General features: G+C 33.2%; 7 protein-coding genes across 7 annotated transcripts; 5 read left to right on the top strand and 2 right to left on the bottom strand.

The window, feature by feature from the left end:
• Positions 1 to 615: 615 nt before the first annotated feature.
• RPL12A (60S ribosomal protein uL11) lies at positions 616 to 1,113 on the top strand (the record flags this gene model as incomplete). Its single annotated transcript, XM_041552253.1, has 1 exon — positions 616 to 1,113. The coding sequence occupies one exon, from the start codon at positions 616 to 618 to the stop codon at positions 1,111 to 1,113; it is 498 nt and encodes a 165-aa protein (XP_041408187.1).
• A 2,267-nt stretch (positions 1,114 to 3,380) lies between these two features.
• GIS4 (Gis4p) lies at positions 3,381 to 5,648 on the top strand (the record flags this gene model as incomplete). The annotated part of the gene is made up of 1 exon (XM_041552254.1): positions 3,381 to 5,648. One exon carries the CDS (start codon positions 3,381 to 3,383, stop codon positions 5,646 to 5,648), a length of 2,268 nt encoding a protein of 755 aa, XP_041408188.1.
• A 405-nt stretch (positions 5,649 to 6,053) lies between these two features.
• YAP1 (DNA-binding transcription factor YAP1) lies at positions 6,054 to 7,859 on the bottom strand (the record flags this gene model as incomplete). The annotated part of the gene is made up of 1 exon (XM_041552255.1): positions 6,054 to 7,859. One exon carries the CDS (start codon positions 7,857 to 7,859, stop codon positions 6,054 to 6,056), a length of 1,806 nt encoding a protein of 601 aa, XP_041408189.1.
• A 997-nt stretch (positions 7,860 to 8,856) lies between these two features.
• ERG6 (sterol 24-C-methyltransferase) lies at positions 8,857 to 10,155 on the top strand (the record flags this gene model as incomplete). The annotated part of the gene is made up of 1 exon (XM_041552256.1): positions 8,857 to 10,155. The coding sequence occupies one exon, from the start codon at positions 8,857 to 8,859 to the stop codon at positions 10,153 to 10,155; it is 1,299 nt and encodes a 432-aa protein (XP_041408190.1).
• A 438-nt stretch (positions 10,156 to 10,593) lies between these two features.
• Positions 10,594 to 12,546, top strand: SNX41 (Snx41p; the record flags this gene model as incomplete). Its single annotated transcript, XM_041552257.1, has 1 exon — positions 10,594 to 12,546. One exon carries the CDS (start codon positions 10,594 to 10,596, stop codon positions 12,544 to 12,546), a length of 1,953 nt encoding a protein of 650 aa, XP_041408191.1.
• Positions 12,547 to 13,043: 497 nt separating this feature from the next.
• On the bottom strand, positions 13,044 to 13,862 carry TIF35 (translation initiation factor eIF3 core subunit g; the record flags this gene model as incomplete). Its single annotated transcript, XM_041552258.1, has 1 exon — positions 13,044 to 13,862. One exon carries the CDS (start codon positions 13,860 to 13,862, stop codon positions 13,044 to 13,046), a length of 819 nt encoding a protein of 272 aa, XP_041408192.1.
• A 495-nt stretch (positions 13,863 to 14,357) lies between these two features.
• On the top strand, positions 14,358 to 14,570 carry MRPL39 (mitochondrial 54S ribosomal protein bL33m; the record flags this gene model as incomplete). Its single annotated transcript, XM_041552259.1, has 1 exon — positions 14,358 to 14,570. One exon carries the CDS (start codon positions 14,358 to 14,360, stop codon positions 14,568 to 14,570), a length of 213 nt encoding a protein of 70 aa, XP_041408193.1.
• Positions 14,571 to 14,669: the final 99 nt, after the last annotated feature.

Raw genomic sequence — 14,669 nt, forward strand, 5'->3', positions numbered from 1 at the left:
GTTGTTGTAGGTGATCATTAACAACCTTTTACCTGTTTAGAAAATGGCTATTTTTCATAACTTTTAAAAGTTTTTATTTTATTTTTCAAATTTCAATTTTCCATTTTTTATTTTGGACGGCGCGAGACTTTTGAGACAAAAAGTGAAAATATACACTATATCGTCGCAGAAGTTCAATTGTGTGCAATCTAAAACGCTATGAAATTTCATTTCACTGATTCTAAAATTTTCATAAAATTGGAATTTTTCATTTTGTGAAAATTTCAATTTTGAGAAAGATAGCACAGTAATACAGAGAGGGATACTGCATGATACGATTTCATCATCACCATCATGGGAAATTGGAAATTGGATATTATCCTCAATTTATTGTATGTCGGAAAAATAGTAAACTAAGTATCTTGAACTTTGTAGAACCAGTAACGATGAGTGTGAATGTTTCAGTGAAACCTATGTCCTAGATTCCTAATAGGTCTAACCACAAATAGTTGGCAATTAAGCATTAAGATGTTTGAATTTGTAAGGGTATTAATTACGTAGATATTTATCTTGTATAATGGTTTCTGTATTTAAATTACGTTGCAACTAAGTAAAGAAAAAACTAAATAGATCAAGATGCCTCCAAAGTTTGACCCTACTGAAGTTAAGTACTTATATCTGAGAGCCGTCGGTGGTGAAGTTGGTGCTTCTGCTGCCCTTGCTCCAAAGATTGGTCCATTAGGTCTATCCCCAAAGAAGATTGGTGAAGATATTGCTAAGGCCACCAAGCAATTCAAAGGTATCAAGGTTACCGTTCAATTGAAGATCCAAAACAGACAAGCTACTGCTTCCGTCGTTCCATCTGCATCTTCTCTAGTCATCACTGCTCTAAAGGAACCACCAAGAGACAGAAAGAAGGACAAGAACATCAAGCACAGTGGTAACCTAGCTCTAGACGATGTTATCGAAATTGCCAAGCAAATGCAAGAAAAGTCCTTCGGTAAGAACCTAGCTTCTGTCACCAAGGAAATCTTGGGTACTGCTCAATCCATTGGTTGTCGTGTTGATTTCAAGAACCCTCACGATATCATTGAAGGTATCAATGCTGGTGAAATCGAAATTCCAGAAAACTAAAAGAAAAAATAACTAAATCAAGATTTTTATTTGTTAAATGTTTTTATTGTTAAAAGGGTGAAGATAAGGCAACATGAGAACTAGAAGGATACTAAATTATTAGTGTGTTTCTTGCCCAAAATATAGCATGTTCCAATTGTTTTAATTATCGAACCTTTTTTTCCCTCATTTTACCTATTTACATAATTTATTTAGTTCTGTATTTTAAAATTTTCAAGTCATCAACATAATTTTCAAGTTTTGTATAAATATATTCATTTATAATGAACTTTGAAAAGTAGATTTACTCAATATAACATAAATAAATTTAGTGTTATATTTGAGAGAACTTAATTCCAAATTAATTTTAAAGAATATATTTAAGAAAGTTTCATATTTAATACCCAAAGTGTTCAATTACTAGATGTATATCTAGTAATTGTATGTTTCCTGTTATTACTATTATTACCATTATTATTACTAAAAGAATCCTTTATAGATGTAGACTGTCGTTCACAGTGATCAAAATATAAATTTAAAATCAACTATTCTAGTATTGTGAACTCTAAACATTTATAGATATATCTTAACAATAGTTAGCAAGAAATCGTAGGACCTGGTCAACAGTTTTCACCCGCTGAAAACTGCCAAAACCTATGGCATTTCTCTATCTCTTTTTACCTCTGAGCCCGGAAACAACACAAATACATAATAGAAATATAAGGTTACATTATATTTTAAGTGCGGCTCACAGTAAACACCATATACATGAATATTTATTTTGCAGTAGAATTATTTTCACTTCTGTTTTTTCACTGAAAGCTGCAATATTGAGGGATTTTTGAACTTCAAAAATAACAACAATATACACCAATAATAATAGCCCTTTGTTGCTATTGCCAATTTCATAGCTTAAAAAGTACCGGCGCGTTCTTCATTTCGCCCTTCTGTACTGGGCGAAACAGATACTGCACAAATTTTGCTGGTAACCCAAACAAGAACAACTTTAACAGCAAATTCATAAGTCCTCTTTCTTATTTAAATTAGTATTATCTAATAGTAGCAATAGCAGCAATAGTCCTCTTTTTCTATCTCATTAGAAAGAAATGAATACTTTAGAACTTTCGATGCTCTGCGAACACAACAGAACAAAAAATATAACGCCATAGCATTAAGGGAAGAAACCGAGTATCATGTAAATTGTATTAATTAACCAATTAATAAATAAATAAATAAAAATATAAATAATGTGCGTCCTTTTTTGAGTACGTTTTATTTTGATGCCTAATCAAGTTACAGTATCTTTTTTACTAAGTTTTATTCTATTATTCCCCTTATATTTTAGTTTAATTTGGCTTTACATCCTTTAATAAAATAATAATAATTATAATTATTAGCTCAAATTTTGAAGAGACCTCTCTCCTTCTTCTACGATTTACAGAATTATCTTTACGCCTTCTATCCTCTTCGATTTGAGTTTCTTGTTATTGATTTTTTTGCTCTTCTGCATCTTCTCCTTCAGCGATGATTTATTAAAGAAGATGATTGATTAATTATTTAATATCTATCTATATATTTTATTCGATTGACATTGTAAGAAGAATACAAGCATACACCTTACATATTGTGCTCCATCGTAAAACTTTTTATACATGTAATTACTTATTTATAATTCATTTACCTTCCTTTGATTCAGTGGTTTGTATGAGGTACATTGAAAAGGAAAAGAATAATATAATTTAATTTAATTTACTTACGTATTTTTTTTTTTGATTATTATCTATTATAGTTTTCAAATATACGTATCTTTTTATTTATTAAACACATTTTATTTATTTACTCTTTTTTATTGTTTTTAAATATTTTTTGGTTCTTTGTTTGCTATTGTGTATCTATCTATCTTGAATTAACCTCAGCAACCTTAACTTGGGTTTTAAAGAGATAATACTTTGAACTCACCAGCCGTATTAGATAAATTTTATGAAAAGAGAGAATTTTATATATATCCATTGACTACAAAACATACGTTACAAAATTTCTACTTCGTTTCGTCAACTTTCAGTTATCCCATTTTTTTTTGCTCAGTTGAATATATTGCATCTACTTTCCCTCACTTGTACATATAGAAGAATATATATATATATTCCTCAGAAGTGAATAACTTTTATCGATTTATCTTTTTTTAATTACCTCCTTTCTATCGTTTCAAAAGAAACAAAATTTGCTTTTAATATCTCATCACAACACATAACTTTATTCTTCTGTTTTTTCCAACACATTAAGTTAATATGCCTAAGTCTGTCAGAGTAGGAGATTATTATGACAATGACGATAATGGGTTATGGTCGTGGTACCTTGAAAATATCAGATCAGGGGATTTTGAAGAATTAACTCAAAATGAATTAAAATTTACACTACTAAGAAGATTTCTATATAATAAATTCATCAAGGATCGTGAAGATGATACAGATAATTTCGCAGCATCTAAAAATTCAAAAATTCTATTTATTTCAATCCCAGATAATATTCATAGTGATATATCACTCCTAGAGACATTCTTAAAAGAATATTTCCATTTGGAAGATTTAACAAATATTAAAATTTTAAAATTGACTCATGATAAAACGTACCATCACGAAAACCATTACGTTTTGATCGATACTTTAAACAACTTTGATGATCCAACTTTTTTGGAGTATGTCAATCCAAAGGATTATAAATATAATGATAGCATATCTCCAAGTCAAAACAATAATAATAGCATAATAAATTTCCCAAATTCGAACATGAATATTCACGTTGATTCAAAACAAAATATGAATATTCACGTCGATTCAAAACAAAGCGATGGGCCTCACGAAAATAATATTAGTACGACGAAGACAATAACAAATGAGGGTGAACGACTCCTTGATACAGTAAGAACTGTCACAGGTGGAACAACCGATCATATTATGACATATACACATTCCGGCTCAGTCAGCTCGTCTCGTGAATCGTCATATTCATCATCGTCATATAATTCATCATCTGCATCCTCCTCCATATCATCCGCATTATATTCAAGTTCCTTTGTCGATTCCAATACTGTCTCTAGATCTGCGGAATCATCTAGTCGATCTATGGGATCCGTTCCACAACCCTTGCATACACCCTCAGGGAAGTCTCAAAATAATAATGATACCTCCAGAACCCAATCGCTGGGTGACAAAAAGGATATTACAAACGATGGTAACTCATCCTATAGTAGTAAAAGTCATAGTATAAATAATAGTGAGAATATTCGTTCAATTAATATGTTGGAAGACATGGAAGACGCAACGGGAAGTATAATTGAAATTAATTTCCCAAGAACTAAACTTCACACTAAACTTAGCGGGGAACAAAACGAACCTGTGAAACAACTGACTACAAGTCGTGTTTATAATCCTAGAGGTGATAACACTGGAATATATACTCCACCTCAATCTGAGATTATTTCCATAAATAGTTTTGCTGATACAAGGTCCAAAATTCTAGAGGTTGACACAGAACCATTACACCAAACTAGATCGAGATCTGAACTTTCTATATCTATTAAAGAGGATGAGGAGTCTAACGATTTTAATCCATACGATGAGGGTCTTGAATCCAATGATGCAGAGTCGAGACTCGACAGTTCCTCGTTTAGTTCATCTATCACAGTTTCTACCCAAACGACTTCCGCTGATTCTATATATTCTATTTTACCATCCATTTCAATCAGGTCTCCTCAAGGTCATTTCAGACTGGTACTTCAATCGATGTTGACATTAAATGAAGACCGTCAAATTTATACTGCAATCAGGCAATCCAACAACTTATTAGATGATGCAGATGTTAGTGATGATTGGATCCTTTATGACCAGAAATTCTCCATGAATAATTTAATAATGTTGACTTTGAAGGATTTATTCGAATGGGGCCAAAACTTAAAAAAAATATTATTCTACAGTATGGTCTTCATTGATAATGCAGGTGTAGCAGATGATAATAATCTAGAGTCTCATACCAAGGATCTAGCGGTCAATAATAGTGTATTGAAAGAACCGGAGAATAGTGATATGGAGATCCCACAATTATTATTTTCGGATGATGCCGAAAGAGACCCTACAATGCATATACCAGAGCGTGTCCAAACAAATAACACTATAGCACATAGATCTATTAGAACAATCAATAGTATTGGTGAATGGGCTTTCAAAAAGAAAAGTAATGCTACGGATAGATATAGTGGGTCGTATGATTCAAGTGATTCTGAAAATGGTCCACAAACATTCTATGGAGACGGCGATGTTCTTACGAGTACTAATACCAGGCAGAATACCAAGGATAATATTATGATAGATCAAAAAAAATCCAAGAAGAAAAATACTAAGAATTTGAAGGATCTTGAACATGTTGCGAGATGGAAGAGTGTGCCAAATAAGAGTGATCCATTACGTAGTAATGAAGGCAGTAATTGGAAGAAAAATATGAAGAGATTTAGTAAAGGGAAGCCTCATAATCAAAAGGAAACCTTTTGTACTATTATGTGATCTGTATGTATGAATTTATGTTTAATGACTTTTTGTTAAAAAATAAAATAAAATAAAGGGAAGAACAGTTGGACAATATATCTATATATCTATATATAAATATATAAAATATATTCTTACCGAAATAATTTTGCATCTATCAATATTGGCTGAAGACTTTTCATATTTCACCTCAAGACTCAATTTAAAAATATAATTTATTAAAAGTTTTTTGTTTTATAGAGAATAAATAAATAAAATTTTAAAAAAAGGAGGATATATAGAAAAAGAAAACCTTAACAATGTTGAAAAAAAAAAAAGAATGTACCAGAAGAATGTTCATCTTTTATAAATATATTTATATATGTGTGTGTGTTAGATGATCCATTGACATAAAAAACAACAACTGAAAATGAAATATTATCATTAAGCCATGTGTTTACTCAAAGCTAATTGAACGTCACTTGCATTAACGACAACACCTCTTTCAGAACATTTAGCCTTTGACATCAATTCACCACATAGACCGTCAATATCTATATCTGAATATTTTGGATGAGATGTTATTCTATCCCAAATTTCTGAACACTTCAATAAATCGCCATCCTTAGAAGGAACCACAGCGTTAGTATCATCATCATCCTCATCAATTACATTGCTTGGATTAGGTTTTAAAGATAATTTATCAGTAGATTTTGGAGCTACGCTTGGTTCTTCATTAATTAAATCATCCAATGGATTTCTTTCATTATCGGAATTATTTTCGTCATCATCATCTTGTAAGAATTGATTAAAAATATCATTGTTCATACCAGTAGATCCTGGTGTTCTAAAGAATTGAGAAGTATCAAAATTACTGTTGGTATTCGATGATGGTTTAAAGTTATCAAGAGATTCTGGTGTATCGTTATTCAATCTTGGTTGATTCATTAAATCATTAGCTTCTGTTGGGAACGCCAATGCATCATTTATGAATGGAATGTTTGCCACAGTATTTGAACCTGAAGTAATATTACTTGTAGTAGTAGCACCTTGAACGGCAGGACTACTATTGTTATTACTGGAGCCATTATTATAGCCAATTTCACCAAAACTTAACTTCTTAGACATCGAACCTACTGAGGATGGAATTGTAATATTTGTATTTGTCATAGAATCTGAAGTTAATATATTTTGAGGAGTATTAGTCGACGATAAATCAGATGGAGATGTAGTCTTTGGAACAGGGTTTTCTCTTGTCCCACAAACTTGATTCATCTTTACACAGAAATCTGTTACTTGTTCATCGAATTGTTCATCAAAATTAAATTCATTTGATAACATATTGCTATCATAATTAGCAGGGTTTCCTAAACTTGCCACAGAAGAAGGTTTCCTATTTGAATTATTATTGTTACTCATTCCATTAACTTGTTGATTAAACATATTATCATTGTAAAAAATATTATCCAACCAATTCATCGAGGGAGTAGAAGCCTCAGTGGTACTAGTATTATTGTTATTTTTAGCTATACTATTTTGAGGCGAATTTATTGAACCAAAATCGTTACTAAAGAAATTATTATTATTAGTCAAAAATTTGCTTTCATCATTACTTTTTGATATAGTTGAATTTTGATTTGGTGATGAATATGTAGATGAACCATCTGGTGAAGGTATGTTATTTGAATTTGAATTTTTTGAATTGAATGGATAAGAAAATGAGAAATTTTTCTTTTGTTCAATGTTATTTTTTAATTGAACTTCTTTTGATGAATCTGAATTATAATTTTCAGTTGGAGTTAAAGAACTGGTTAAATTTTTATCATTGACTTCATGTTGAGCTAAATAATTTAAAACTTCTGAATCATTTGAAGTTTCAGGTCTAAATTTTTTCAATTCTTTTACAAGTGTAAATAATTGACCTCTCAGAAATTCCGATTCAATTTCACTTTGCTTATGAATATCTTGCAAATGATTAACTTTTTCTTCCAATTCTTTCATTTTTTTTTCTTTACGTTCTCTAAAGGCTCTTTGAGCTGCTCTATTTTGAGCTGTTCTTTTATTCTTGGTGTCTTCATCCAGCGGAGTCTTTGAATTTTTGGAATTCTTCTCACTGTGATGTGATTTCTTGGCAGAAGATGTCGTGTTACCTTCATCCTGTTCGTCATGGTCTATAATTCGATCGCCTGTTTCCACTGAGACATTATCTCCAGCAATAACCAGAGGTCTCTTTGCAGCAGTAGTACTCATCTTTATCCCGTGGTGTGTGTATATGTATATATATATTAATAGTTTCAACTAGTAACTGCACGCGAGTATATTAACAATATATGTATGTATAACAAATAAACGGTTTAAAATCTTTATATCGCACTAGAAAATATAGATATATATCTGTATATAGCACTATATGTTTAGTTGTAGTTGTTGTCTTTAGCTGTGGTAATCCAGGGTGGCAAATTATATTTATATTCATATATATATATATATATATGCTATTAGCAGTTGTGGATGTGCAATATGAATTCATTATGGGCGGAGGGGTGCACAAATGAGCCCATGCCCTCCGTGTCTTTTCGGCTACAAAATTCAGTTTTTTGAGCGAAATTTTTTGTGATTTGTCAGGATTGGCGGTGTGTGTGGTGTGTGGGTGGGGGCATACAGAATTTGGAATTGATGACTAAGGAAAGGATGGGTGTCGGTGGGTGGGTGGCCCAGCGTGTTGCGGTTTAGCAGCCTGAATGTGTGTGGTGGCGGGAGTAGTATACATCCTGGGTGGTGGGAGAGTGGGTGTGTTTGCATGGTTCCACGAGTGGGTGGACGCTCGCGTGTGCCCCGCAGTATGCATCGTGAGAGTAGTAGGGTGCGGTGTCACGTGGGTGTCACGTGTGAGTGCTTCCGTGTGTGTCACGTGCGCATCACGTGCATTGTCCGTGCACAGTGACCTGTCGTTCGTGTCGGATTTAAAGAAATTTCGGAATTATGCTGGTAGTTGTGGTTCGTATAAGCGAACTGTTCCTAAACGAAAGTAGTGAAGGCAAACCGAGTGAGCGAGCGAGAAGCGACAGCGATAGGGAGGGTGGGAGACCGTTTGGTGGTCGTTTAGCGACTCGCATGGACTGCGTTAACTGAACAAAAATTTTCACTGCTTCTTCGATGGTGAGTAAGTAAGTAAGCAATACGCAATACGATCATTAGCTGCTGGAACCGTGCAATTTTTATCGCTTGGGATGGGTTGATCGGTTCAATGATTAAACAGATATATATAAAAAGGGACATTTGCATTGTTATACATATTATTCTTGTTGTTCTTGTTATTCCTGGGATTTCTAGTTTACTACTTTTTTCAATCGTATTCAATTATATATCTTGTAAGATACGAACGAACAAACAAACGAACAAGATGGACTCCGAATCTAATGAATTGAGACAAAGACAAGCTACTTTCTCGAAGGAACTGCACGGTCAACATGCCGGTGAAAAGACAGGGATGAGTGCTCTATTATCAAAGAATAACAACGCTCAACAAGAAGCTGTTAACAAATACCTAAGACTATGGGACGGGAAGACCGATAAAGACGCAGAAGAACGTCGTCTAGAAGACTACAACGAGTCTACTCATTCGTATTACAACGTCGTCACCGACTTCTACGAGTATGGCTGGGGTTCCTCTTTCCATTTCTGCAGATTTTACAAAGGTGAAAACTTCCAAGCTGCTGTTGCGAGACATGAACATTATTTGGCTCACATGGCCGAGATTAAACAAGGTGACCTTGTGTTGGATGTCGGGTGTGGTGTCGGTGGTCCAGCTCGTGAAATCGCTAGATTCACTAACTGTAATATTATAGGTTTAAATAATAACGATTATCAAATCGAAAAAGCTAAATGGTACGCTAAGGAATCTGGTCTACAAGATCATTTGCAATTCGTTAAAGGGGATTTCATGAATTTGGAATTCGAACCAAATACTTTCGACAAAGTTTATGCTATCGAGGCAACCTGTCACGCTCCTAATTTAGAAAAATGTTATAACGAAATTTATAAAGTATTGAAACCAGGTGGTATCTTCGCTGTGTATGAATGGGTAATGACCGATAAATATGATGAAACTAATGAAGAACATAGAAAGATTTGTTACGAAATCGAATTAGGTGATGGGATTCCAAAAATGTTTTCTGTCGATGTCGCTAGAAAGGCTTTGAAGGATTGTGGTTTCGAAGTTCTAGTTGATGATGATTTGGCTGATAACACCGACCCTGTCCCATGGTACTACCCATTGACTGGTGAATGGAAATACGTACAAACTTTAAGTGATATCGGTACTTTCTTTAGAACTTCCTATTTCGGTAGAAAATTCACTAATTTAATGGTCTCTACTATGGAAAAAGTCGGCTTGGCTCCAGAAGGTTCCGTTAAAGTCACCGGTGCTTTAGAAGAAGCCGCCGTCGGTCTTGTCGCTGGTGGTAGATCTAAACTATTCACTCCAATGATGTTGTTTGTCGCAAAGAAACCTTTAGATGCTGACTCTACTACTGCTACTGCTTAATCTGTAGTCTAATTCCTATAGCTAATATTTTTCCCCCGCTCTGTAAGAAATGATTATATACACATATCTATGACCTAGTAAATACGCAATTCAATTCATATTTTATTCTCCAACCTTTTATCCTAACTTCTTCGCAATCTTATCAGTTATTGCTACCTATTTGTCTTGGTGATATATATGTGTCATGGCTCTATGTGCTTTCGGCTTTCACTTTTTTTAGGGTGGTTCGCTCGGCGTACAATTATTATTTTATTTAAGGGCTAATAATATCCAACTTATAGGAAAAGTTATATAGCACCGCCATTATCTTAGATTCTTAACATTCTGATAAATACATAAACATACTTATATATATCCCGTTTTCACTGACACCTTTACATGTTTAGTCGAAGCGGAAGATAGAACCCATTTTATAACACACACATTCACACACACATTATGAATAACATAAATATATTTGACAATTTGAATAATAACAATATTGACGAGGAAGAGGAAGAAGAAGAAGAAGAAGAAGAAGATAACAACCCGTTTTCAGGAACTAACCACATGTTTGCCTCAGGGATGGCTGGTGTGCCGGATCCAGATACATTATCTAAGACTCCGGATTTGAAACTGGGTTATGAATACCCACAACAACAATCTAATGGAAACAAGAGCGCTACCACTAAAAACACAGCTATCGAATCACAAGGAGAGGATTCACCATATAATGATGGTGATTTATCCACAGTTTCATCTCGAACACACTCATCGTCAAATGGGTCTGACACAGATTCTCAGGGGTCGCATACCAACTCAAATAGTAATTCTCAATATGAACCGTATGAAAATTTATCCTTATCAGTGGCTTTAGCTCAACAACAGAACCAAGAAAACATTATTCAGGATCAGAAAGATTGGAAGATTATGATCACTGAGTCTGGAAATTTCAACGATCAATGGGGGAAACATGCCATTGGTTATGTGATACAATACAATGATAAAGAAGTCATTAGAAGATATTCTGAATTTAGTTCATTACATGATTTATTAATTAAATTTTTCCCAACAATAGTGATTCCTCCAATCCCATCAAAACATTCTTTGATGAAATATTTTTTAAATCCAATCAATGCTCAATATGATACAAAAGTTATAGAAAAGAGGAAAAGAAAATTTGCTTCATTTCTAAATAATTGCAATAATATCCCCGAAATTAAGTCTCATATCATATTCCAAAACTTTTTAGATCCTGAATTTGCTTGGAAGGATGTCATTCATTCTCCGCCTGTCACTATCTTACCACAAAATAACCTCTTGGCACCACCATTGAATCAAGTGAAACCAAGCCCATTACATCCGTTATTACCATCTCCAAGTACTTCAAATAGTCCTACACATTTACAAATTATGGATTCCTTAAAGGATAATAACGAATTAATGAATGTAGCCAAAGAATTTATTAAAATCGAAAGTTTATTATCTCATTATCTAGGAACACTACAACCAATATACAACGAAGTTAAACATAACAAATTTCATTTAAGTTCACTGTCAGGTCAGTTTGCAGAACTAGGTGCATTCTATAATGCCTTAAGTATTGAAAATCTTCCATTTGGAAAATTGAGTTCATGCATAGAAAAGATTGGTAGATCATACGATATCAAATATGTATCGATGGAAGTATTAACAGAAGGAATTCAAAATTTATTAGAAGAAAATATCGAAGAAATTGTGAAATTATTAATAGATTCAAGAAGAGTAATTGTTTTCAAAAATATGAAACTTTGTCAATATCAAATTGTGAAAATTACCCTTCAAAAGAGACAAAATAGATTAAAAGAATTAAATGAATTCGAGGATAAATTGAATAGATTAGACCTGGCATTAAGTAGGGATGCCTCTAGTTCTCGAACAGTTGCAACAGTGGTAGATAATTTGAAAAAGAAGGATAATGACACCAAAAGTAACAACAACAATCCTCCTCAAAATCCTAACAAAACTGTTGAGAACAATGACGATTCTAATGGTCCCGATATGGATCAAATAAAGTTGGAACAAAAGCATATACAACTACAATTTCAGCTACAAAAGAAAAGAAAAAAAATTAACAAATATACTTCAAAATTGGATTCCTTAGGACCAGAATTCTTAACTAAAACAGAAAGAGATTTAGAAAGTAAAAAAATTGCTAAAGAAATTGAAAAATTGAACGAATGTTTTAAGGTCATCCAACGTGACATTAAAGAAGTAAACCTTTCTAGTATGACTAGTTTAGCCAATTTATTGCAATACGTTCAAAAGAAGCTTGATTTTATGTTACATGGGATTGTAAAGCTGATATTAAACTATAATTTAGAGTGTTTAAAAGCTTGGAAAGAAGCCAAGACATTAATTAATGAAATGTGAACGTTATTTATTACCTATAAGAGGTCTGCATTATAAGAATTAAAAAAATCGATATTTCTTATTTCTCATGGATACATTTAAATCACAATAAATAAATAAATAAAAATATATAACTATATCTATATATGAAATAAATTACAGCATTCTAAAAGAATTATATAAAAGTAGATTATTTTTCTCATTTTTTTATTATTGTTGAAAATCTTATTTAATGAGGCTAATTACGAATTATGTACATATACATGATGATGATGACAGATAGAAGAACCCCGCCAGATGAAAATATAATAACTTTACATCATAGTGAATATCAGAACCTCATTCAGAGAATTCTTCTTAGAAACAATAGTGATCGATATACATTAACCGAGTGAAGTTGCTTCTGTACTATTTTTTTTTGTAGTTTTTTTTTGTTTTCTATCGATAATACCTAAATTTCAATGTTTGATTGTTTAATGTGAATTTATAAAAAGGTACAATATTTTATATTAACCGATTTATGGTTTTGGCTTTGGCTTAGACCATTCAACATGTAGAATCAAGTTCATGTAACCTCTACCATGCAAGAAATGTAGTGCTTTTTCAGCCATTTGTTCACTAATGAAGGTGACAAAAGCCAGACCTCTAGATCTACCAGTTTCTCTATTTCTAACAACAACACACTTTTGAATAGGGCCGAATGGGAACAATAATTCTTCCTTTATAGACATTTCATCAGCATCTTCATTCAATTGCATAATCTTCAAAGTACACATATCATCACGCTCTCTGGAATCTCTGTAAGCATCAGAAGATGGATCCTTTGCACCAGCACGACGAGATGGTGGAACGTAACTACCATTACCGGCACCAGCACCAGCACCTTCTTCCTTACCTCTGTTAATTTCTTCTGCAACTTCAGCACTGTCTCCAGCAGCAGGATCTTCCAAGGAAGAAATTTCATTTAGAATAGATTTGAATGGACAGTTCATAGTGTAATGCTCGTTACCACACAGTCTACATGTTAGACCCTTACTTGTGGATTCCTTAGCCTTACGTGCCTTTTCTTCTTCAGCATGTTTCCAATCTCTGTTCAAGTGTAATTCAACTTCTTCACCCAAGGCGGTGGAATCACTTGGACCTGTACTGGAGCTCTTCTCAGAACCGTACTTGGCCCATTTCCTTCTTTCAGCAACTGCCTTATGAACCTTCTCCACAATCTTTACTTCTTTTATCTTTTGAGTAACTTTGTACTTATCACCATTTTCAATCTTGTAAGTGATGACAGATTTGGTACCATCACCGTTATCAATAATTTCTGGAGCTACTTCGGCCATTTTTGCTTAATTGATACGATTGTATTTCTTATATCTTAACACCAAAATACTTTAAAAAATATATAAGTTCAGCAATGCTATTTGATATAGCTGTTATTGTGCTTCCCTTCTAAATGATTTCACACTTTCGTGAATTTAGATGAACCTCCCACTAACAAAGCGTAATATTTCAGAAACTTTCATCATGAAAAATTTTTGCGATTCGTCGTGCGCGACGGTTTGCTGGCAAGGGAAAGTTCGCTTTAAGGTGTCGTGTGAAGTGACAGATTTGGCCTGGTTGAACTTCCGAATTATAAAGAAACAAAGAGAGGGAAGAAGCTCATAAGGAATATATTGAAACAGAAGGGACAAAGTGATACCAAGCTACACACGATCACATAATTGAGCATATCTGAACGTATATCGCAACTGGTTGTTACTATTAGGATTATCCAGACTGAAAATTTGTTTCCTGCTGCATTCCTGAATTTGAAATAAGAATAATATATTGTTGTCATGGCTAAGGCTAAATTGAAAGTTTCCGTGATAAAGTTGATATCGACTGCTTCCACTGGATTTTCCAGACATATTACAGTTAAAAGAGGTGCACCACTTGTGCATCAAGTGAGATATGATCCGGTCGTTAAACGTCACGTCTTATTCAAAGAGGCTAAGAAGAGAAAGATCCCTGAAATAAAACCGATTACCTTTTCAAGGGTTACCAAGTAATGCTGATAAGGAGTTGAGATCTTCGAATCTATTTTAACTAATTCAAAAATAAAGTTTCAACATTGTATGCATTCCAAAAACTTCAACGACATATATTCT

Source organism: Maudiozyma barnettii, assembly GCF_903064755.1.
Source record: "Maudiozyma barnettii strain CLIB 1767 genome assembly, contig: KABA2_09, whole genome shotgun sequence".
NCBI classification, from domain to species: Eukaryota; Fungi; Ascomycota; class Saccharomycetes; order Saccharomycetales; family Saccharomycetaceae; genus Maudiozyma; species Maudiozyma barnettii.